General features: G+C 41.2%; 1 protein-coding gene across 5 annotated transcripts in view; it reads left to right on the top strand.

Annotated features, from left to right (window-relative positions):
• The window catches only part of EPS15 (epidermal growth factor receptor pathway substrate 15), a 103,313-nt gene that overhangs the window by 41,231 nt on the left and 38,031 nt on the right, over positions 1-24,051 (top strand). For all 5 annotated transcript variants that reach the window (XM_084852538.1, XM_084852540.1, XM_084852542.1 and 2 more), the window contains 3 exons: positions 9,552-9,624; positions 13,882-14,043; positions 15,106-15,303. In XM_084852538.1, coding sequence (XP_084708664.1) covers positions 9,552-9,624; positions 13,882-14,043; positions 15,106-15,303 — 433 coding nt within the window. The remainder of the gene's footprint in view (positions 1-9,551; positions 9,625-13,881; positions 14,044-15,105; positions 15,304-24,051) is intronic.

Genomic DNA, 24,051 nt, shown 5'->3' on the forward strand with positions numbered 1-24,051 from the left:
TTACCATACTTCGGTACGTGAAATCTAGCTTCTGCGTTATTCTAGGAAATCTTAATTGTTAGTGTGTTAGTAGACATACAGTTTATCATGTTCCAGATAAATTCACTGGACTTGCATCTGTTATTCTCAACATCAGAAAAAGAAACTGACTGTAGGAAACATCTGTATTCTCAGCTTTGGAAATATCAAGTGTTTTGTGATAACCAATATTTACATGATGGTTAAGAGAAAACTGGTATATGTTTGTAGACTTTATAAAGATCCAGTGTATCTTTTACTGATAGACATTTTGGGATGCTCCAAGACATGCTCAGTTTCCCAACATGCAAATAGACTCACCATATCATAATATGGAAGCAAATGTATATTATTGACAGTTTGGGTTTTGTTCTACAGAGTCCTGTGTTTCCGGACTTGTCTTCCTTTGCCTCCAGTTCTTCCTGCTTCTTTTGGCTTCTATGATGATGCAGCTGTTTCAGGGATTACTTGCTGAAGGCTTTCAAACAGCTTAACTGTATGACTAAGCAGAAATGCATTTTATCAAAATTACCTCCGGGTTTTAGAGCAGGTGATGATAATCGGGGACAGTGTTGTATGGCAGTGGTTCCAAAATGGGGAGAGGGAAGGAACATCAGCTGCTTAGCCTGGTAGCAGTAAAATCTGGCTTGTGGCCTTGATACTGAAACAATGAAAGCAGTTTGATACTGAAACAATGAAAGCAGTTTTTTAAATCAAAAACAAAACACATGTGGCTTCCAAAAGGAAATGAGGTATTAACTTTAGTGCAGTGTTGTGTGAATTCTCTCCCTTTGACTCAGATATTCCTTTATCTGACCTGTTCATTATTTCAGTTTCTTCTGCCTTAGCTGTTTATAGGCACTTACATTAATCTCTTGTGCTATTTATGGAGATAGTCTCTTGGGGGAAGAATTCATCAGTAATAGTACAAAGAAGATATATAAACAGATGGAAATCCACATATGAGATTGTTCCTTGTCTTGAGTATTTTGGAAAAGGAAACCTATCACTCATTGATCCAGTGGTAGCTTGGACTACCTGTTGGGAATAATGAAATGCATGAATATTTATTAAGAGAATGTCTAAGGATTTGGGGCTATTTTTGAACCTCTCGTTAGTAGATCAGGAAGAGACTGAGGGACTCGGTCTCTGGAAAATTTAAGGAAAGCTGAAGTCATTTGGCCTGTCTCCAAATACATGCTGGATATTTTTCCCCATGTCAGTGTTATGAACTGTTCCTTCCCTGGAATTATTGCTTAGACGTGCTAGGCTGTGAGATGGGAGAAATGTCACTACAATGACACTAATAGTAGGGATTGCTTACAATCAGCAAAACATCACTCTTTCATTTGAATGGTCAGTGAAAAGTACACTAGACACAATGTACAAAAGATCCAAGGTGCAATTCTGTGCATGTTTAGACAGAAAAATGTCCTACAATTTCCAGCATTCCCCAGTCTGCATGTTAAGGATTGGAATCTGATTTTGTTTTGTGTATTGCTGTTGAAGATGGCCAGGGATTTAACATCCATCCACTGTGTTACTGGGTGCTGAATAGTAAATTGAAATATTTCCAAGGGAGCGTATTTATGTATGTGTTATCAGAATAGCAGAAACACATCTTAGAAACATTCAGTATTAACCTCTGTTTAAAAACAAAACAAATTAACAATTTTTTTGCTTGTTTAACCTTGCAATTTGAACTCCCCTATAATGGAGGGCTGCTTTATATGTTACTTTTTGCAGCACAAAGGGTTAGTATAAACATAATGTCCTTGGTCTTTTAACCATGGTGGAGAAATCAGGAATGGGCCACAAGGTTGGGTTCTTCCTTTTCTCTCTGAAGTGACCTCCCTTCCTTTGTGGCTTTAAGTTTAGCTACTTTTATGTGTTACATCAACATTGACACTAACTATGGTTAACATTAACTAGGGGTCCCTCTTAACTGGGGTTTCAGACTAAGGTTTAAAGTTCTCTAACAAACTCTGGTTTAAAAGAATTTAAGTTTAATAGTATTGGTGCCAATGTAACACTTCAACAGCATATTAACATAATGCTGGCAGGAGAAATGTAGAGGGAAATTCCCTCCATGGATGGAGTACATGATCCCATCGTTAAGAGATCGGTAAAGTTTGTTGCTGTACATCCTTGTTCACACAAACGTGTAACTGCCATGTATATACATGTAACAACCAACATGGGTCTAATGTTTAATCAGAGGTGTGCTTCAAACACAATGGAATTATGCACTATGCTCTTACTAAAAATGTGAAATACCTGGAGATGTGAAGGCCCAGAAAAAAATCAGGAAAAAAATCTGAAAATTTGGAAACATTAAGGAGCGATATATAAATATTGTAAATAAATAAAATAAATAAAAAATTAAACAGGTTTGGATTTTGACATGTTTTATTTTAGAATTTAAAATAAGGTGTTTATATATTGTTACTATGCCTTTACTCCCCCCAAATGATTTCTAAAAACTATGCAATAAGAAGGCTTTTATAGAAAGGCTAGAGATGTAAAATGTCTGTAAATAATGAAGCCATGGGGAAAATGTTTTTTAAACCTCTCTGTAAGATTCTCAGCATACTTATTTCTTCCATTTCTTATTAAAATTATTGATCCATTGTATCCTTTACTGATAGACATTTTGGGATGCTCCAAGACATGCTCAGTTTCCCAACATGTGAATAGACTCACCATATCATAATATGGAAGCAAATGTACATTATTGACAGTTTGGGTTTTGTTCTGCAGAGTCCTGTGTTTCTGGACTTGTCTTCCTCTGCCTCCAGTTCTTCCTGCTTCTTTTGGCTTCTATGATGATTCAGATGTTTCAGGGACTACTTGCTGAAGTTCCCTCTGGTCAGACATGAAGTAGGAATCTAAAATATGTATAACATGGTTTGCTCATAAGATAAATCATGTTTGGTATATTACATTTTAGAAATATAGCTTATTCAGGCAATAATTACAAATTTACTAACTTTTTAAAGTTTTCAAATATAATGATTTTATGAGCAAACCATGTCCTACATAATATAACTGTAGGAACATAAAAGCTGTTTTACATTCCTAAAGCAGTCTTCCTCAACCTGGTGCCCTACAGATGTTTTGGACTACAATGGCCAGCATTCCTGGCCATTGGCCATCCTGCCTGAAGCTGATAGGAGCTGAAGTCCAAAATATCTGAAGGGCACCAAGTTGGGGAAGGCAACAAAGTGCCTTCAGATCTGTAAAGAGCGCTTAAAAATAAGTATCACTTATTTTTCTATTTTTCCCAAAATCCCATTTCACCACCATGAAAAAACCAACAGTTTTTTTCCATGGCTTCAAAATTTCCAGATATTTTACATCTGTAGGAATATCTACTGCACAAATGGGGGAATTAGCTCAGGCACTTGTTCAGAGTCCAAAAACATGAACTTTTCTTACAGTTTTTCGTAGTTTTTATGCATGTACTCTGATTACAGAAGAGAGAAATAACCACCCCCAGGACATGGGTCAGTATACCAATTCTAATAAACCTAACTAGGAAGAAGGTAGAAAAAGACAAAGATTGGAGAAATTAATGTTTACCAAATAAGGAAGGGAACATGGCAGTATGGAAATGGCAAAGCAAGGGACTGGAAGGCTGTACAACCAAGGAAGCTCAGGTGTTGGCAAAAATGGTGGGCTATGGGAGTGGAAATGAATAGAGTTAGGAGGAAAGGAAAAGAAATAGAGCAGGAGCGGCTATAATTACCTGACTTCAGAAGAAGGGGAACCCAAAGAACTTCACTTCTTGGTTGGTTGCTAAAAATTAGAAAAATGCTAGGGTAGGGCCAACCCAAGACATTTGGCTGCCTGAGACAAAGGACAAGATGCCCCCCCCCCCATTCCATGTACAAAAGCCTATTAGGCTGGCAGCTGAATCTTTCTTTAATACTGGCAATGGGACAGCATTTTCTACCACACCGTAAGGTAGCAGGCTAACTTAGGGGGCACAAGGAAGGCTGTGTGGCCCACCGCTTTCTCCTCCAATACTTTGCTGCCGCCTCCCAGCATCTGCCAACTTGAGGTGACTGCTTTGTTCTGCCTAATAGTAGGGCCGGCCCTGGCTTGGGACACAGGCTAACTTTGGGTTTCTCAACTTTAGTTCCAAATTACAAAAATGTGGTAATAGCTTCAAGCCATTTATGACACCATAAAGTACCAAATTATCAAGGAACAACTAAAAGAATGGCTTTGATCATTTGGTGTTTGCGGCAATGATAAGGAGACCAAACAGAGCCTAAGTCATGATTAGGGACCCCGGAGCCACCACAGTTCTTGTTAAAAACAGATTTAGAGATGGAGAGTCTTGCCAAGCTTTATTAAAATCAGAAATGTAGCATTCAGCTTAGAACTTTTTATGAGCTGCTTCCCAGTGCTTTAGGCTTCCTGAGAGACGAAATTCCACCCTTTGAGGTTCAGAATTGGCAACGCATGCATAAGTTGCAGTCCTCTTACTAGGCACCATAAAGCTAAGAGGCTGTGTTATGCATAGAGCCTGACCCTGAATTCAGTGTAACACTTCATTAGGGGGCTAAGCCTTCTCTTTGAGTATACAGGTGAAATTGATCCATTTGGAGCAGGAGTGCAGGGGCACTGGAGTAAAGAATCATACTAGGAAAGAGTCACTAGGAACAATATTAAAAATTAGTTGGACCCTAGGTTTATTCTCAAGAGCTGAGACAAATCAACATGAGGGACATCCAGATAAGGAGTTGAGCAGCGACAGCCCAAACTCCAAGGCAGATATAGGGTTCAAAACAAAAGGAACAAAGAACTTGATGGACCCAGGATAGCTTAAAACAAGGGCTCTCAAACTTTCTACTCCCAGGGTCCACATGAGAAGTCTGAAAATTACTGCGGCCCACTGGTCACAAAATGAAAGTGCAGGGCTAGAGCAAGTCTTAAATGGCAGTGGATAGAGGCAGGGTTTGGCATAATCAGCTGGCAATTACTGATACCGTTTTTATTATCTAATCCCTCTTTGGAAATGACAAAATCCTTTGCTACAATGATTTCCTTGCGACAGGAGCTCTATAGTTCAGCTTTCCTCAAGCTAATTGCAGACGTTGGCTTTGGAGGTATTGTGACTCGGCTTCCCCAGTTTAGGCAGAATTTGCTGGTCCAGAGGCTGTAAATGAAGTTTTTTTATTTTATATTTACCTTTCCCACACACACAACCCCCTCAAATGATTTTTACTCCTCTGTTGTGATAGCTTCTCCCATTTTCCTTTCTTACTTGAGACCTGTTTCCTATTCCCCCCCCGAACTGAAAGTTTATTTCAACCTTTCTCCTTGCTATTTTTACATTCACTTTCTCCTATAACTGTTTCTCTTCCTTTTCCCTTCCCTCTATTCCCAGTTGTTAAAACTAGTTTTAGTTATAGGATTAGCAGTGGTGGTAGTATTATATTAACTTTTTAATCTCTAATTTCCTTCAATGTCCCTTTGGCCCTTTCCCCCCAGAGAAGGAAAACCTCCCTTCCTTTCCTGCTTCCTCCCCTCTCCCAAATGTCTGTGTCTCCCAGCCACCTTTTTAATTGGGGTGGGGGTGAGTGTCTGTGAAGCAGAGTAGGAAAACCTCTGTGGTATATTCTATGGCTCCATCAACTTTGTGGCAGTTCTTTGTGGCAATTATTGTACTCTGTATGATGTTGATAACTGCTTTGGGGGGCGGGGGAATGAGATACAAATAAACCATGATGATGATAAGTTCTAGAGCCGCTCCCAGGCTTTGCCTTCTGGAACAAAATTGAGCCAAGATATTGAGGTAATGTCAAGTTCATAGTGCACACTACATATGCTGTAATGCCAGCACATCCGGAGCTCCTCTGTAACAGATTACATTAGCACCAGCCATGTATGAATTCATATGTTAGAGAGACTGTGCACCTTGTAATGTATAAATAGACCAGTGTCCCTGTGTGGATGCAGCTGGATCCAAAGGTCCCCTTCTATATGCAGAAGATGTCTTTTGCTTAAGGAAGGGCTGTCTTAAACCTCATGCTAGAGCATTCCATGAAGAAAACAAAAACAGATTCCAGTATGTTCCCCCACTTGCGCTACAGGTTGTGGAAGTATGAGAACTGCTGTAGAATCTACCTATCTTTTCACAGTGTGAACTTTTCTGTTACCACTTGCACATAAGTGTATTAAAAATTGTGCTAGCAGTTGGTTCCCTCCTGCTTGCTGTTCTTTGGATTCATTGCATGAGTGGGAACCGTTGTGTATAACTGCTTCCTGATGCATATATGTATATTGGAGATAAATGTTCAAATCACTATTTGTACTTATGAATTACATACTAATACCAACATGAGTATTAGTACATTTCATAGAATCATAGAATAGTAGGGTTGGAAGGGATCTACAAGACCATCGAGTCCAACCCCCTGCTCAGTACAGGAATTCAAGTCAGATTATCCCCGACACATGGCTGTCCAGCCTCATCTTGAACGCCTCCAGTGTGGGAGAGCCCACCACCTCCCTAGGTAATTGGTTCCATTGTCATATTGCTCTAACAGTCAGGACGTTTTTCCTGATGTTCAGCCGGAATCTGGCTTCCTGTAACTTGAGCCCATGATTCTGTGTCCTGCATTCTGGGATTATGGAGAAGAGATCCTGGCCTTCCTCTCTGTGACAACCTTTCAAGTAGTTGAAGAGGGCGATCATATCTCCCCTCAGTCTTCTCTTCTCAAGGCTAAATATGCCCAGTTCTTTCAGTCCCTCTTCATAGGACTTTGTTTCCAGTCCCCAAACATCTTTGTTGCCCTCCTCTGAACCCTCTCCAGCTTGTCTGCATGCTTCTTAAAGTGCAGTGCCCGGAACTGGACACAGTACTCCAGATGAGGCCTAACCAGTGCTGAGCAGAGGGGGACTAGTACTTCCCAGGATTTGGAAGCTATACTTCTATTAATGCAACCCAAAATACCATTTGCCTTTTTCGCAGCCACATCACATAGTTGGTTCATATTCAGCTTGTGATCGACAACAATTGCAAGATCCTTCTCGCTTGTAGTGTTGTTGAGCCACGTATCCCCCATCTTGTAACTGTGCATTTGGTTTCTTTTTCCTAGGTGCAGAACGTGGCATTTATCCCTATTAAATGTCATTCTGTTGTTTTCTGTCCAGCACTCCAGTCTATCAAGATCACTTTGAATTTTGTTTCTGTCTTCCAAGGTATTAGCTATCCCACCCAATTTTGCGTCATCTGCAAATTTGGTCAGCATTCCCTGCACCACCTCCTCCAAGTCATTAATAAAAATGTTGAGGAGCACTGGGCCCAGGGCTGAGCCCTGTGGTACCCCGCTCATTACCTCTCCCCAGTTTGAGACGATCCCATTGATAAGCACTCTTTGAGTCCGATTCTGTAGCCAGCTGTGGATCCACTTGATCGTTGTTTCATCTAGCCCGCTTTGAGCTAGTTTGCTCATCAGGTTATCATGGGGCACTTCGTTGAAAGCTTTGCTGAAGTCGAGGTGTATGATGTCCACAGCGTTCCCACAGTTCACAAGGGAGATTACCTGATCAAAAACTGAGATCAGATTCGTCTGGCAGGATTGTTCTTGACAAATCCATGTTGGCTTCGAGTAATCACGGCATTGTTTTCAAGGTGCTTCCAGATGGATTGCTTTATCATCTGCTCCAGAATTTTCCCAGGGATTGATGTCAGACTGACTGGTTTGTAGTTCCCAGGTTCCTCCTTTTTGAAGATAGGGACAACATGAGCCCTCCTCCAGTCATCTGGCACTTCCCCCGTCTTCCATGATTTCTCAAAGAGAATAGACAGTGGTTCTGAGAGTTCTTCTGCCAGTTCCTTTATTACTCTAGGATGCAGTTCATCTGGCCCTGGAGATTTGAACTCATTCAAAGTAATTAGGTGTTCCTTGACCATATGCCTGTTGATCTCAAGCTGCAATCCTGCCCCTTCAGCCTGTACTTCGCCTTTGCCAGGGGGGTCATAGACCCTCTTTTGGGAGAAGACTGAGCCAAAGTAGGAATTGAGCACTTCTGCCTTTTCTTTGTCATGTGTTATCATTTTGCCATCCTTATTTAATAGCCGAACCACCATTTCTTTCCTCTGTCTTTTACTATGCCCGTAGCTGAAGAAAGCTTTTTTGTCGCTTTTAGCATCTCTCGCTAACCTCAGCTCGTTTTCAGCTTTAGCCTTCCTGATGCCATCCCTGCAATTCTGTGCTACCTGCCTGTACTCTTCCTTTGTTGCTTGGCCTTCTTTCCACTTCCTATATGTGTCCTTTTTTGTTTTCAGGTCATCTCTTAGCTTTTGGTGAAGCCACGTTGGCTTCTTCTGTTGTCTGCCACCTTTTTTTCTTGTTCAAACTGTTTGTAATTGTGCCTTAAGAATTTCCTTTTTAAAAAACTCCCACCCATCTTGGACTCCTTTTCTCATTAGAGTCGCTTGCCATGGGACCTTACTGATCATTGCTCTGAGTTTATTAAAATCAGCTTTCCTAAAATCCAAGGTATGGGTTTGGCGACACTCGGCTTTTGCTTCCTTTGGAGCCATGAACTCAAGTATAACATAGTCGCTTTCCCCCAGAGTTCCTGTAACTGCTACTTTGCCTACTAAGTCATCTCTGTTGGTTAGGATCAAGCCAAGGATAGCCAGTCCTCTAGTTCCTACCTCTACTTTCTGTAGGAGGAGGTTATCCACCACACAAGTCAAGAATTTCTTGGACGGGCCATATTTTGCAGAATTTGTCTCCCAACAAATATTGGGGAAATTGAAGTCCCCCATTACTACTACATCATGCTTCCTTGAAACATTGGCAATTTGCTTTTCAGAAGTTTCATCCTCGTCTTCTCCTTGATTGGGTGGCTGGTAGTAGACCCCGACCACCAGGTTCTTTTTATTCTTTGCTCCATTTATTTTAACCCAGATGCTCTCGGGGCTACCAAGCTCATCCTCCTGTATTTCTGTGCAGAGATAAGTATTTTTAACATATAGTGCAACCCCACCTCCCTTTCTGTTCCTCCTGTTCTTTTTGAACAAGTTATATCCATTTGTAGGGAGAAAATAATGTGCTGGCACATGGTTTATCTATAACAAAGATTATATGTATTAGCTCATTAGAACTAATATATCATCTAGAATTCTGGTTCTAGAAGAGTTAAACAGATGGGCGCTGATGCAATCCCTCCCTGTTTTCACCAGACAATTGCTCCATAGCAACAGTGAGATCACTGAAGACAGTATTTCATTGATTTCACCCCCACCCCCTCTCCCTCTGCTTTCTCTTTAAGATATTATTTCCACCTACCCATGTCTGGGAGAGTGGACATCTTTTGTGTTTTAATATTTGACATATGTAGAACCTTTGTTTTGCGGTTTGTACATAAAGGAACAAAAACGATCTCCTATAAATTTAATGTTCTACTATGTATTTAAAAAGAGAGACTGGCTTAGGGGGCTGGATAACTGTACCTGGTGTAGCTGATGTTCTTAAATATTCTTGTATTGTTTGCTGGTCTTCTAGGGAAAAAAATACTGTGGAGCAAGATCTAAAGGAAAAAGAAGACACAATCAAACAGAGGACGAATGAGATCCAGGTAATTGCTATTTGAATTTCTGGGTTTGGCTGACTTAGAGCTTATTAAGAAATATATCACAATGTGAAGGAGGGTTATACACATATTAATGAAAATATTTTATTGCCTTTGGATTTGAGACTTGAATGAAAAGGTCGTGATAAATTACAAGAGAATATTACTTGATGAGAAACGTACTATGCAAGAGAAAATACTGCATTTTATTCAGGTTAGATGCTTGTCTGGTGGGTGGTATTAGAATTTAAGCACTCTGTAGCATAATGCATTAAAGATTTTCTTCTTTGATACAAATAAAGGCTTGCACCTAGACACATACCCATTAAGGCTGCAAACCTGCCGCTAGTTTCTTAGATATAAGTACCATTGATCCTATTGAAATTACCCAAGCATAAATGTTTATATAATTGCACCCAAAACTTTTAAGGAATTATTTGATCCATGTTGTAGTGTAAATAAAGCTTTATATAGGATGGAAATTTTTCGGGTTATTTGAAAAATCTGCCCAATACAGACTCTTACTTTTGGGGGTGCCTTTTTAGATTCAGTGTTTTCATTTATTATCAACCCTGATTTTTGCTACAATTATTTTTTTCTGATGAAACAAACCGAGGCAGTGTTTTACACAAAACTGTGAGCAGTTTTTGCTGATAGGTGGTGGTGAAGCAGGGGTTTTTATTAGGTAATCAAAAATTCATCCCTTAATGATAGCAAATGATAGCAAAATAATTCTGATGTGTAGCCTTTTTATTCCTTTCATTAAATGTGAAGCCTGAAACAGACCAGTTCAGTAAAACCATATCTCTGGAAAGGATTTTCCCCCACCCCCATCATACTAGTACATAGTACACACCCAGGAATTCAGTTGGTTGAAGAAATTTTCTTTTTCCTTGAGGGTTCTTCTTAAAGGTCCTTACAGTACTGAAGTTTCATTCCTAGAAAATGATTCCTAGGATTTAGAAAAGGGGTTGGGCAACTTTTAGGCCAAAACATCTGGAAGGCCACAACTTCCATCAGCCCTAGCCACTATAGCCAATGGTAAGGAATGATGGGAGTTGTAGGCAAAATATTTAGAGGGCCACAAGTTGCCCACTCCTGATTTAGAAGGTGTGTGTCTAGGGCAGGGGGAGAGTTCTGGTCCTCACATAATATGTTGGACCCAGCCTGATTAAAACTAGTTGTTGCAAGTGGATGCCCTTTAAGTCTTTTTTTCTGTTATGGACGGTTGATCTACTTGTTCCTCTGAACTTAACCTTAAAGTTCTGTTAGCATGAAGACTGAATTGGCAGTGTTTCCAAGAAACTTGTTGTAACATGTGTTTAAGACGGCAATATAAGTAGGCCTCTCCCACTGGGGAAGGGTCTTGCTTTTCTCATGGTAAAGCAGACACTGAGTATATTTCCTTTTGTACCAATCTCTATGTGTAAGCTAGGCTACTTATTTTATTTCTTCCAGTTTTAAAAATGCTTTATATTTTTGAGTAAGAGGCTTATATTTTCAATTATGTTGTGATAACATGCACAATTTTTATAATGGACAACGTTTTTGCTCTGTAATTCCTGTTTTAATATATATTGAAATTTTCCAAGATGAGACTACTTCTTCAATTAGAAATGCATTAGTTCAGTGTTTTCACTATCAGCTTATATATGTAGCAAGAAATCAACATTGAAAATAAATTACATAACTAATTTCTCTGAATATTCTTCTGTCGATAGCACAAGGGTAGGTGTTCAGTGAATTACATTTTAGCATCTTAAAAGGAGCTGTTGTGAAATCAGTGCACTATTTGCTGAAATGCAATAACTTGAAAATAGCAAGCTTGGTGCTATAGTAAATATCAAGACTGCTAAACCTGAAAGTGATCAAGAATCAGCTCAAATTTTAGAAATAAAATTTCTAAATTTCTGACCAGATTGAAAATTGGTTCTTTTATACATCTGTTGTTTTTCAGATATTCAGATGCCTTCTTTTTAGAAACTCTGTGAACATCTAATTTCCTTTTAGAAACTGGGTTGTGAAACTACTGATCAATTCTAGATCATAATAAATAACTGATTTCTACTGTGAAGCCACATAGCTATCTTCACTTTAGATTGATGGTTTTGATTTTCTCTTAAAAGGCCATGCTTAATATACTTTGGAAAGTTTGAGTCCTCCAGCAATATATGTTACATATCTCCATCAATATATTCTCATGTGGACACACAAAGCAAATGTGTGGAATATTCCCTTTAATAAATTCTAGTAACATCTCACCCTCTACCACACACACACTTCCAGTCCAACTTTCAGTTTGATTTTTTTAAATGTAATGTTGTGGTACCTGTGTTCAGCTTTATTCTTGCTTGTGTATAGGTTATACATTACTTGTATTGAATTTAGTATAATTTTAAATTTTATACATACAGGATATATGGCTTATGGAAATATTGGAGCTAAGCCCTGCTCGTAGCGCAGGACTTTTTTTTACATAACCTAGTCCAAGTTTAATTACACCCCACCCCGTTGCCTCAGTTTTTCACTCTCCATTCCCCTGCAATACTGTGAATAGTAATTCTGACCACTTTTTGCTTGCAGGTCTCCATGACCTTGTGCCAGGGCAACTTTGATGGCATAGGTGGCTTCCTGATAATGTTATTAATTTAATGGCAGGAGAGTTCTTTAGCTTGCATGTGACATTTTCATGCCCTCAATTTGCTCTGTACCCCCATCCTTCAGCAAGTTCCTAGGGTGGCTTACAAAAAGTTAAAACTACAGTAAAACAAATTAAAACAAAAACAATATAAAAGAGCAATAAAGAGAAGTCAGTGGAATTAAAAACAAACTCAAGGCAGCAATAAAACAAAGCACAGAGGATTAAAACTGAAATGACATTGACAGGTGCTGGGAGAACTTCCCTGGGGAGAGTATTCCATAGTCAGTGTGCCACGACTGACTAATCCCTTACCCTGTAGCCACTCACTTCCAGCAATCTAATATTTACACATGCATCCCTCTGATTTTCTGTGAGACAAGAAAAGCTCCACGCATGAACACATGTATGTATGTTCCAGATAATGGAACAGAAAATCCCCAAGATGCATGCAGAGCACAGTGGGCTGATTCAGACTATCATCAAACCATGGCTTGGCACTATATGAATGAGCCTTGAAAGATCCTTGGGCTTGCCCTTCCACCCCTTCATGCACCAGGGTTCCCTCCCTTCCTGAGCCTGTGGCAATCCTTGCCGGTTTAGGCAAAATGGCAAACTGTGGCTTACTGTAAACCAGTATTGGAGGGAGGGAATTGTAATGTATGAGGTGAGAAGAAAGCATGAGAGCCTGAAGGTCCTTCAAAGTTCATTCATATAATCACTATGTGCCAAACCATGGCTTAATGTTAACCCTGAACCATAGTGTGATTTATCTGTTCAAAGCTGCTTTGTGAGGGCATGACTCTAAGAATCTTTTAAATACATTGTAAAAACCTGGTCCTCTGTGTAAGATAACCAATATTAATCAAAATAGGCCTCTAGACAAGTTCTACCTAGGTAAGTTCTACCTAGCAATAGGTAAGTTCTACTTAGCAAAATTCTAACTGGATTTAAGAATTTTGTCTCTACCAACTCTTTAAGGAGTTTCTTGTAATTCACTACAGGTTTTGGTAGGGCCTTCTGTCATTTTGTTCCTGGGCAAAAATCTCTCTTAGGTGCAGGCTGCACAGAATGAATTGCATCCATCCTCCTTGCTGGTCAACATTTTTGTGTGGGGGGCCTACAAATTGCACCAGAAGTAAACTTGGGAAGTGTGAGGCTTTCTCCTCACCTCCTTGCCTTTCCTACCAGGTTTTTCTACCCACTGAAGCCTAGTTAACCATGCCAGTTATTAAGTGCTAAGGATATCAGCTAATAATTTTTCTGAGCATATTCCATTTTTTTTCTCCCCTTCAACCTGTTTGTCTCACTTCCTTTTCATTGCTGCCTTTGTATTTATCTACATTGTTTTTTCCTTTCTGAAAGCATGTCCCATAAACATCATATGCCTCTTTTTTCATATTAATTGTTGTAATCTTTGTGTGTTTGTTGAGCTTTCCTTCTCTTTTTCGTGGAAATGGATTTTTTCCATTGGATGTTTTTTTCTTTCTTGTGTTCTGCTGTCCTGCTTAAACCACAAGGTTTAAATGCTTAAAGGAGCATACTTTTCTCTCTTGGTGGGCTTTTTTCTTTAGAAAGGAATACAATAAATGTTTGCAACTTTCACTTTTTTAAAAAAAATTCAGGATCTTCAGGATGAGGTAAAAAGGGAGAGCAATAACTTGCAGACGCTGTTGGCTCAGAAGCAGGAAGCAGAGGAAATCCTTAATGGTCTTGATGAGGAGAAAGCCAGCCTGGAAGAGCAGCTTAACACCATTCGACAAAAATGTGCTGAGGAAGCTGATTTGGTAGGCCTTGGTGGCTCATTTGTGAAAACCTGGATGTTTTCTGCAACTCTTCATTGAAGCAATAGTAGTGTATACTTGATGTGGAAAAGAGAATAGCTGGAATAGGAAATGTGGTGGTTATTCCCAGGTTTTATGAAGAGCAATAGGCTGAAGATTACTCAAATATGTGTTTCAAATTCACACCTTAGCAAAATGTGTGGGAGGGGGGAGAAATCTTGCTGCAATTGTGATACGGTTCTCGTTAGTATGCGTCCATGGGTATGTGTCTTTCCAAGAGTTCATGTTACTGTCATGTTCGATACATACAACAGAGGTTCTTTGTAAGAACTGTTAGAACCTTTTGAAACTTGTGAGTTATGGTGCTGTGTTAAGATCTGTTGAAGCTAATGCTAGCTTAGATTTGGATAGACCTAGTCCATCCAAATTTCTACACCCAAGGCTTTTGACTCTTAATTTTAGGAAAATAGCTCTTTGTTGCTAAAACAATTATATGTTTCTAGAAAAGTAAGGAAAGAAATACTTGACTTTAGTTTGTTCAAGCTAAAGTTGCATATGCTTGTTTAGTTCAAGAATAATAAAATCTAATAATCAGCAGGATTGTAAAGTCACTGGATTGGTTCAGACATAATGTTCATAGTCCTCATAACCATGAGCTTTCTCTTACTGAAATGGACAAACTATGGCTTGTTCAAACAAGAGAAGATTGGGGGAAGGGGGAATCCTAGTGCTCCGAGGAAGGAGGAGGGAGCTGCAGCACATTCCCAATCTTCCAGCCATGATTTTACAGTTAACAACCAACCAAAATGAGACTGGCGATAGCATTTATGCAGTATAGCTTCCTTTTCTTGAATATGCAGTACAAACCATACCTCATAGGTACAATTAATTCTTCAGAGGCAAATATCCTGCAATAAAAGGCAGTCTTGCATTAACAGTACTTGTTGAATATTGTAGTAAAATATATTTCACATATTTGGTTGTCTGTTTCTCTCTCTGTGCACATATATGTGGATGGGGGTGGGAGTTTAAAGTTCCTAATTTGCTTCATCTTCAACTCTACAGATTGCATCACTAAAGGCAGAAATAACAGATCAGGAGTCCAAAATCTCAACATATAAAGATGACTGGAATAAAGCCCAGGACGAGCTCAGCAGGCTACAGCAGGAAACAGCAGAGCTAGAGAAATGTGTAGAAACAGGAAAATTCCAGATGGGACCTCTTCAGCAGGACCTTCAGGATTCGCAACAAGAAATTACTTCGGTAAGGTCCTCTCTAAAAGGGAATCAGTTTTCCTCGTTGTCCTTCCCATTTTTCTTCTTACAGTGCTTGTTTCCTCAGTTGCTATTGATAACTTCTCACTACATTTTATTTATTTATTTATTTCATTTCTATACCGCCCAATAGCCGAAGCTCTTATCGGGAATAACTCTGATCTTTAAAGCTGTAATGTTGCTTAACAAGTAGTGTGTGAGGAATGCATATTCCTCATACTACTTTTGCTACTGTATCAGCTTTTGCATCAGAGTAATTAGAATTTTAATCATAATAGTAAAATAACTGTAAATAACCAGAAATTTTTAAGTCATTGTATAAACAAAAAATTAAGATACTCAAAGCTTGCCAAGCTTTGGAGTTTCAAGTACCTGGACCGTAGGTCTTTTTTTTTTCCAGAACTGGGATGTGTAGAAGCTACCTATGCTGTTTGAAGCTGTGGTTCTAAAAACGTCTGCTGCTATGACTGTGGGTTTTTTTTAAAGAAAGACTTCTCAGAATTCTTAGGTCTGCTTCAAAGATTGTGTACCTGTTTGTATCCCATAAAGGGGATCCATCTCACATATGTTTGTTTCATTGTGTGGATTTCATTTTCATTTCAATGAAGTTGTTACATTGGTATACTGCCTGACAGCTGAAGCTCTCTGGGCAGTTTACAAAGATTAAAAACCTTAAAATACATTATAAAAACCATTTACATACAAACATATATAAACAAACAGCAGACACAGACACATACTTCTCTTGTGCATGTGCCATGATGTAAACAGTACATCAGGTGGGTCTTATGCGCCACCTAGTGGTCAAAGGCAAAGTTGCTGCTCCAATTAAATCTTTCAACTGTCTTTCCCGCCTTTGAAGCTCAGTTTTGTGATTTTGCTTCACTGAAGTGGTCATGGATTTGCCTCTCTGTGTTCCTCTGACTTAGGCTTGTTTTTTCCCAATTTTATCCTTAACATTTGCATGTCTGTGTGTTATTGTCTGTTCTCTTTTCCTCCCTTCCCAATCTTTTTTCCTTTCAAAGAAAACAGTAAAAAAAAACACCACACAACCAACTTCACCGTTCTTGTCAGCTACCGTCGTCGTCATCTCCAACTGCCCCCCCCCCCCCCCCACGATTTGGCCAGCCTTTTCCCCCTTGTGCATTCGGCTCTGCCGCTTGCTATGGGGGAAGCAAAAGGAAAGTCTGTTTCTGCCACGAATCTCTTCATAAACCTCACCCAGCGGTCTCCTTGGGCTCTTCACAAGCTGCCTCTGCATGGCCTGTGTGAGCGATGGAAAGACAGTAATGGTGGCCATTACTGACCCTCCTCTCATTCATGCTGAAGCTGCTTGTCCGTCTACAGCTTATGAAAAAGCAAGCCTTTCCGTCGCATTCAGAGCTCCCTTTTCTCCACTTTGGGAGTTTTACTCAGCGGGGCTTGGAGCAAGATCTAGTGCCTGCAACAACATAGCCTTGGCTGGTATGGATGTTGGGAGTTTGGGAGGAGGAAGAGGAGGACAAGGAGGGGGGACCCTGGCTTTACGCAGGAGCCCAGCTTTTGCTACATCATCTCCCAGGCAGTTGGCCAGAAGGAGCCTTGGGACAGATGCAGATTTCTATGATGATGGAGAGGCAGATTTGGCTGGGAATGTGGGCAGTCTGTTTTCGACACAATCTTCCCCAGAGGAGTTCCAGGGGTTCACAGACTGCCCTGTGGGAACAGGGGCATCATCCTCCAGGCCCACTGCTTTTTCCTGCCAAAACTTTGTTAATCCACTACGATTAGGCAGCAATCTGGGGGGAGTCAGTTTCTCTGGAAATCCACCTTCTCTGCTACAGCACTTGAAGGAGGCTTTATTAGCTGGTGTGGCTAAGGATGCCTTGGTTCATTCTCAGCCTTTAACCCTTTCTATATCTGCTATATCTAGAAATGCTGGGCAGCCCTCTGACTCTCTTCCCTAATATCACAGCAGCCTCCCCAGGCTCCTTCAGCTCCAGCTCGAGACAGGGGTCATACATCTCCAGATGGTGCCTAGGGGGAAATTAAAAAGAAACAGTCAAATCTGGACTCCCCTAACCCAGATGAGAATGATGCGGACTTAATTGTCCTGGATGAAGATGAGTGGACTTTGAGATCCGACCTTGAGAGGCCTGATTCCTATCATGTATTCCAGGACTCACATTATCTTCCCCTGCTATGTAAATCTATGGCAGCCTTAGATTTAATTCCTTCAGAGATTCCTCCTCATCCCTCTGCTTCTAGGATGGTAACTGTCTGTCCTGATCCTCAGCCCAAAACCAAAGTGGCGAAGCTGCCTGCTCTTATCCCCAAAGTGATTAAAGGTGAGTTGAATTCTCCTTTGCAGCACAAGAAATCCATTGCTATTGCTAACAAACACTATGTTTTAGAGCAGCTTATTACGGATTAAATTAAAGTCCTGCTTATTGATGCGCCTCTGGTGGCTCTGGTGAATTGTCTCTTCACCTGAAAGATACCAATGTGCAGCTTACGGAATCGGTTGAGCGCAAGCTGGGTACTGGGTTGAACAAGGCCCATGAAGGACTTCCGGTGGGAGCCAATGTCGCTTTGGCAGCATTCTGCAGAGTCTCCACGGGATGCTATCTCAAACAGCTTTTTAAAAGGTTGAAAAACTTTTTTCATCTCTCCCCTGGAATTAAAAGGGGAGTCAAGGCAGCATTTGGATGAAGTCTTGGAAGAAAAGTCCTCTTGGTGAAGCAGCAGGGGGGCTGGATTCCGAGACTAGCCTCCCAGAGCTTAATCATCGCAAAAAGCTGTTTTGAAACTCCTATCTAACAGGAGAAAGCAGGGCTGACGTGCTCCGTTGTAATATATGGATTAAGAAATTCCAACATTTGAGGGATAGTTTAAGAAATATTAACAATATTTGAGGATATCTGAGGACCTGCAAGATCTGTTTGAAGAGAAACATGACTACAGCAAGGAGAAAAAAAAGCAACTGGATCTCCGCCCATTCCCGTACCTCCTTTGGCAAAGGCTCCGAGAACCGAAGATGGGGAGTTACTTACTCTGATAAAAACTTTGTCTTTGCAATTTGCTGAGCAGGCTAAGAGGTTGGATACAATTCAAAATTCCATCACTGCCTTGCAAGGGGCTGTGGATTTAATTAACACTTCTTGGCAAAAAATGGAGGCGAAGGTTAACAAGCTGCAAGCTAGGGTGGCAGTGAACGAAACTGCGTCACAAGTTTTTTTCAAAAAAATTTCTGTCAGAATTTCCCAACTGAAGGCTTTTACACGCAGAACAAATGTACGTATCATTGGTATTAAAGATCTGCCTAGTGATGTAAATTTGTCTACTTTTGTAGATAAGCTTTTGCATGAGATACTCCCTGTGCCATCTTATTATTTACTTGATATCAAGCAGGCATTCTGTGTGCCAAATGCCAAAGGGACTGGCTATACGATTATAGTCCAATTTGCAAGAATCTCCACAAAAAATTATGTCCTGTGTTTGGCAAGAGGGGGCAGAAACCTTTTCTGGAAAGAAGATAAAGTTATGTTATTTCCGGATTACATCAAAGAAGTTACTGATAAAAGAAGGCAATTCATCAAGGCGAAAAATCTGGCAAAACAAATGAATTTACAATATCACTTAAAATATCCTGCTACATTTTGCATTGTTTCTGAAGGTCAGATGAAGAAGTTCCTAAATCATGAAATGGCGGAGGTGTGGCTAAACGCAAAAACACGTGAGATTTCTGCTCCAGCCCCATGAACTGGAATCTACAAACATGTTTTGTTAACTTTCAGGCTGGGCCAGAGATAATTGCTTATACATATATCCATTTGTTTTCTTTCATCTTTCTCCTTTTTCTTTTTTTTTTTAAATCCTTTCTCTTTAAAATGGATGTGATATACTGTACTTAAATATATTGTTTGAGGGCATATAGAAATGTGCACACTCATTTATATATCTAGTATAAAATATATTACTGAGTGTTGTAAGGTTGCTTCTAAGCTTTATTATTATATAACATTATAAAATGTATTACTGATTTGTTATTATTATTTATCCTTTTTAATCTCCTTTATTATTATTATTATTATTATCATCATCATCATCATCATTACTATAAGACTGGTTAGTAAGATTTTTGGCTGGTAAAATTGATAAGCTTTATTATTATATTCTAACTTAAGGGCAATATATGGTTACTGGAAATGAATTATAGGCCTGCTTCCTTGCTATAAGATTGATGATATGATATTGAAATGTAAGGTTGATTATTTATCCTGTATTGAATTGTAATATTGCCAATGTTATAGGTATAATTTCTAAGTAGAATGGGATCTGAAGCCTGTGTGTATTGGAGTTTAAATTTAATCCTTTTAAAAAAGAAGGGAGAGAAAAAAGAAGAAAAAACTTTTGTTTTCTTCTCCTTTTCATTATTGCTGTGTCCTCCTAAGACTATTGTATTGTTGGGAAACTGTAGTTACCAGTTAGGTTGTTGGTGTTGTTTATTTCATTTATAAAGATAAAAATAAAATAAAGTGTTTTCAAAGAAAAAAAAAGAAGGCTCATGAAGCAGCATCCCTGTCTGTTCAGGTGGCAGCTTCCTCGTCGGTTTTTGTCAGACCTTCCCCCCTGTGGTTGGAAGATGTGTTGGACAGGGCACTTCATGATCCAGCCAGATTACGTAAGACCCTTCTCAAGGTCTCTAGAGTGGTAGCTTTTATTGCTTTTGCCTCTTTGGATGCGGCTCAGTTCTCTGCTAGTTCCCTAGTAGCTCATGTGTTTGCCAGGAGACTCCTTTGGCTTTGCCATTGGGAAGCTGCTCCTCCTTCAAAGTTCAACCTAGCGTTAGAACCTTTCACTGGGGGCAAGCTCTTTGGGGAAGAAGCTGTGAAGGACATCGTAGTTGAATCAAGGTAAGAAAAAGGCAATGCCCATGGCAAGAAAGAAGGAAGAAAGACATTTCTTTAGGAGATTTTTTCATCCTTACCAAACCAGCCAGCCATTTTGTTTTTCCAAAACCTCTGGGCAGGGGAAAAATGTTTGGTCCACCTGTCCCACCTGGGCTCGTTCCTGAGGGGGAAATAAAGGCCAACAGAACCTCTCTGCTAGATATGGCTCATCCATCATGTCAAGGGGATACAGGCACCAATTTTGGCACCAATCTTTGTTGGCGGGTGGTCGTCTTGCTGGGTACACCAACAAATGGCTGGCCATTACCTCAGATCGTTGGGTCCTGGAGACTCTTTGGTCGGGTCTGCATCTAGAGCTGACATCTCGACCTCCCCACTATTTTTTCCATCACCAGCCCCAGCAAATCCAGCCAACAGGGAGATGGTGAAATTGGCCATCCAACTTCTATTAGATACCATGGCAGTGGAACTGTTGCCTCTAGAAGAGAAGGGATTAGGGCTCTATTCTCACTTCTTTAGAGTCTCAAAGGAAGATGGATCCATCAGAGCTGTCTTGAATCTCAAGTTTCTCAACCACTTCATCTGGTACCACTGGCTCCGGATGGAACCTCTTCTGTCCATCAGAGAAGCTCTTTGCCTAGGAGACTTCATGACTTCAGTGGACTGCAGAGAAGCTATCTCCATGTTCCTGTCTTCCTCAACCATCAGCACTCCCTCCATTTTGCCTTTTAAAGGTCCCATTTTCCACACAGAGCCTTGCCTTTTGGCCTAGCTTCGGATCCCAGGGTATTTACAAAGATCATAGTCACCTTGGTGGCACATCTTCACATGCAAGGGATCTAGGTATACCCTTATCTCGACGATCTCTCATCCATTCAGCCTCTCTGCATCAGGCAATGGATGACCTGCAAGTCACCCTGGCATGTCTCAAGGACTTCGGTTTTCTGGTCAACAGTCAAAGTCATCTGCTCCCCTCTCCCAGAATAGTCCACCTGGGGGCCTTAATAGACATGCAAGTAGGGATCATGGCTGTCTCTCCAGAGAGGTTCTCCAAAATTCAAGCTGCAGTAAGACTGATTTGCTTCAAGAAGACAGCTGACCTCATGCTTCTAACAAAGGTTTTGGGCCTCATGGTGTCAGCATTCCAGGTAACTCCTTGGGCAAGGCTTCATTCTCGTCCCTTACAATGGGCCCTGCTTCCTTTCCAAAATGACATAACTTCAAGATGTCACTTGCACATTTATCTGTCCAGGACTGTTTGAGTCTCCTTCTGACTGTGGCTCCTCTGTTCTATTCTGGAGAGAGGGGTCCCCCTCCAGGATCCCCCCCAAACAGTGATTACATCAGATGCCAGCCTTTCTGGTTGGGGAGCTCTGTGCAAGGGGAGGATGGTTCAAGGAACTTGGTCCTTGGGGGAGTCGCAGCTTCCTGTCAACCTGCAAGTACTTCCTCTCAGCTTGGTCTTCATCCAGGTGGACAGTATCACAGCCAAAGGCACACATTGACAACCGGGGAGGAACCAAGTCTCCAGACCTCTAGGCATAGGCGGACTCCCTCTTTCTTTGGGAGGGGCATCACCTAGAATCCCTCTCCGCGGAATACCTAAGTGGGAGACAGAATACGTAGGCTGACTGGCTAAGCAGGAAACGGCTAAACCAAGGAGAATGGATGCTTCACCCAGAAGTCTTTGAAGAGATAGTCTCTGGTTTCAGGAGAGTCCAGGTGTTCCTCTTTGCATCAGAAGCCAATCACCAGGTAAGCTGGTTCTTCTCCCATTATGCATCTCCAGCAGCAGAGATGATGGATGCCCTGTCTTCTCCATCGCCAACTGGGCTTCTTTATGCTTTTCTGCTGCTCCCTCTTCTCTACAGGGTTCTGTGGAGGTGAAAGAAGAAAAGTTGAGACTCATTCTGGTGGCTTCCCTTTTGGGCCACTGAGATCCTGGTTCCCCGACCTGATGGATCTGACAGTGGCTCCTCCTTAGCCCCTCTCTCTGCGGGATGAGCTGTTATCTCAAGGCCATCTCCTTCACCCAAGCCCTGCGTGGCTTCAGTTACATGTCTGGAAATCGAACAGAAACGTTTCGCCAAAGTAGACCTCTCCCCTATGACAATCGAGATTATATTGGCCTCTAGGAGACCATCTACCCACAGAATTTACCAGAGTACATGCAAGATATTCTCCACTTGGTGTACTAGGAAAAGGATTTGGGGCTCAGAAAGCCAGAATCTCAGACCTTTTGGCATTTCTGCAAGATGGTTTGGCTATGGATCTCAAGCCTAATACGCTTAAGCATCAGGCTTTCATGCTACTACTCTTTTGTCAAGAAACACAGATAGGTCCATGGACTGTCATCCTTTTCTTAAACGGTTCCTGTGCAAAGCTTTTTCAAAGTCATCTCCAGTTCAACATGGTTTCTATTCCTGGGATCTCCATAAAGTACTTTCAGCACTTCAGATTGCCACCCTTCAAGCTGCTGAAATCATTATCTCTCTGACTGTGCTCTTTCAAGGTTTTATTCTTGGTGACTGTAACATCAGCCGGAAGGATCTTCAAACTTAATGCCCTCTATGTGGATAAACACCTATGTGTATTCCATAAAGATAGAGTGGTATTCCGCCCTAACCACTTTTTCCATCCTAAAGTTCTGTCTCCTTTTCGTTGCCAAAAAGAGCTAAAGCTTCCCACTTTTTGTCCTTCCCCTGTACACCCCTCAGAAAAGAAATGGCATTCCATTGTTGTCAGGAAAACCCTGAAGGTCTCTATCAGCAGAACCAAAACTTTTCTGCAGTCAGAGTCTCTGTTTCATTCCATCCTGCTTCCTTGGGACGGAAGGTTTGTAATGCCACTCCAAGTAGGTGGCTAAAGGCGTGTATTACCCTAGCCTATTCCTGCCTGAAGTTGTCTCCACCTACCAATTTTTTGTGCCCATTCTACAAGAGTAGCCGTGACATCAGCAGCTTTTTTCCTCAGTGCTCTGCTGCATTGATTTGTAGGGCAGCTACATGGGCAAATCCTAGCACTTTTGTTAAACGTTACAAGATTGACCTATATGCCTCTGCTGAGGCGGCTTTTGGAAGGCGTGTCTTGCAGCACGTCCTTCCCAGTCATGCAGCTACTACTTCATTGAATCCTGCCCTGCATGGGTCAGGGTGGGGTATGTCCCACCTGGTGTACTGTTTACATGCATAAGAGAAAAGACTGTTGGTCACTTACCCGTAAAAGGGATTTCTTTGTGCATGTAAAACAGTACATCAGGGCCACACCCTAGGTTCAGATTCTGTTATGGCTGTTTCTGCTGGTGAGGGTTAATTTTCGTTTTTTGTTGCACTTGGTTTCTTTCCGAGCCCTGTCTGCCGAGAGTGCGAGATATCCTGTTTTTCTTGTTTGTGTTTCGCTGTTCTCACTGATCCTAGTACTTCCTGAGCTTGTCATCAGAACCTGAGCTTCAGAGGTGGGAAAGACAGTGGAGGGAGCAATCCTATGGCCGCTAGACAGCACCACTGAATATGCTGTTTTCTGGGAACTGACCTCTCCCCACATCTGCACTGCCCTGTCCTCCATGCTCGGAAGAGGAGCACGAAGGGGCTGAAAAGGGACCAGGCTGGGGGCATTCTGGGGCAGGGAGAGTAGAACTGCATGTATGACACAACCTATGTGTCATACAGCAGCCTCCTCTCCCATTCGCCTCCCCCCCTCACGGCTAGACAGTCACAATTGGCTGTCTAACAGGCTGGCTAACAGAAAAAGCAGGGCAGGAGAGGCGCATAGGGAACGATCCCCCGTGCTTCTCCTGCCTTGCTTTGGATAGGCGGTCACCTCCAAGTTTGGAGGTGGCCGCTATC

The sequence above is a fragment of the Heloderma suspectum genome, chromosome 4 (genome assembly GCF_057233095.1).
Source record: "Heloderma suspectum isolate Gila_16-S chromosome 4, 16-S_ref, whole genome shotgun sequence".
NCBI lineage: Eukaryota > Metazoa > Chordata > Lepidosauria > Squamata > Helodermatidae > Heloderma > Heloderma suspectum.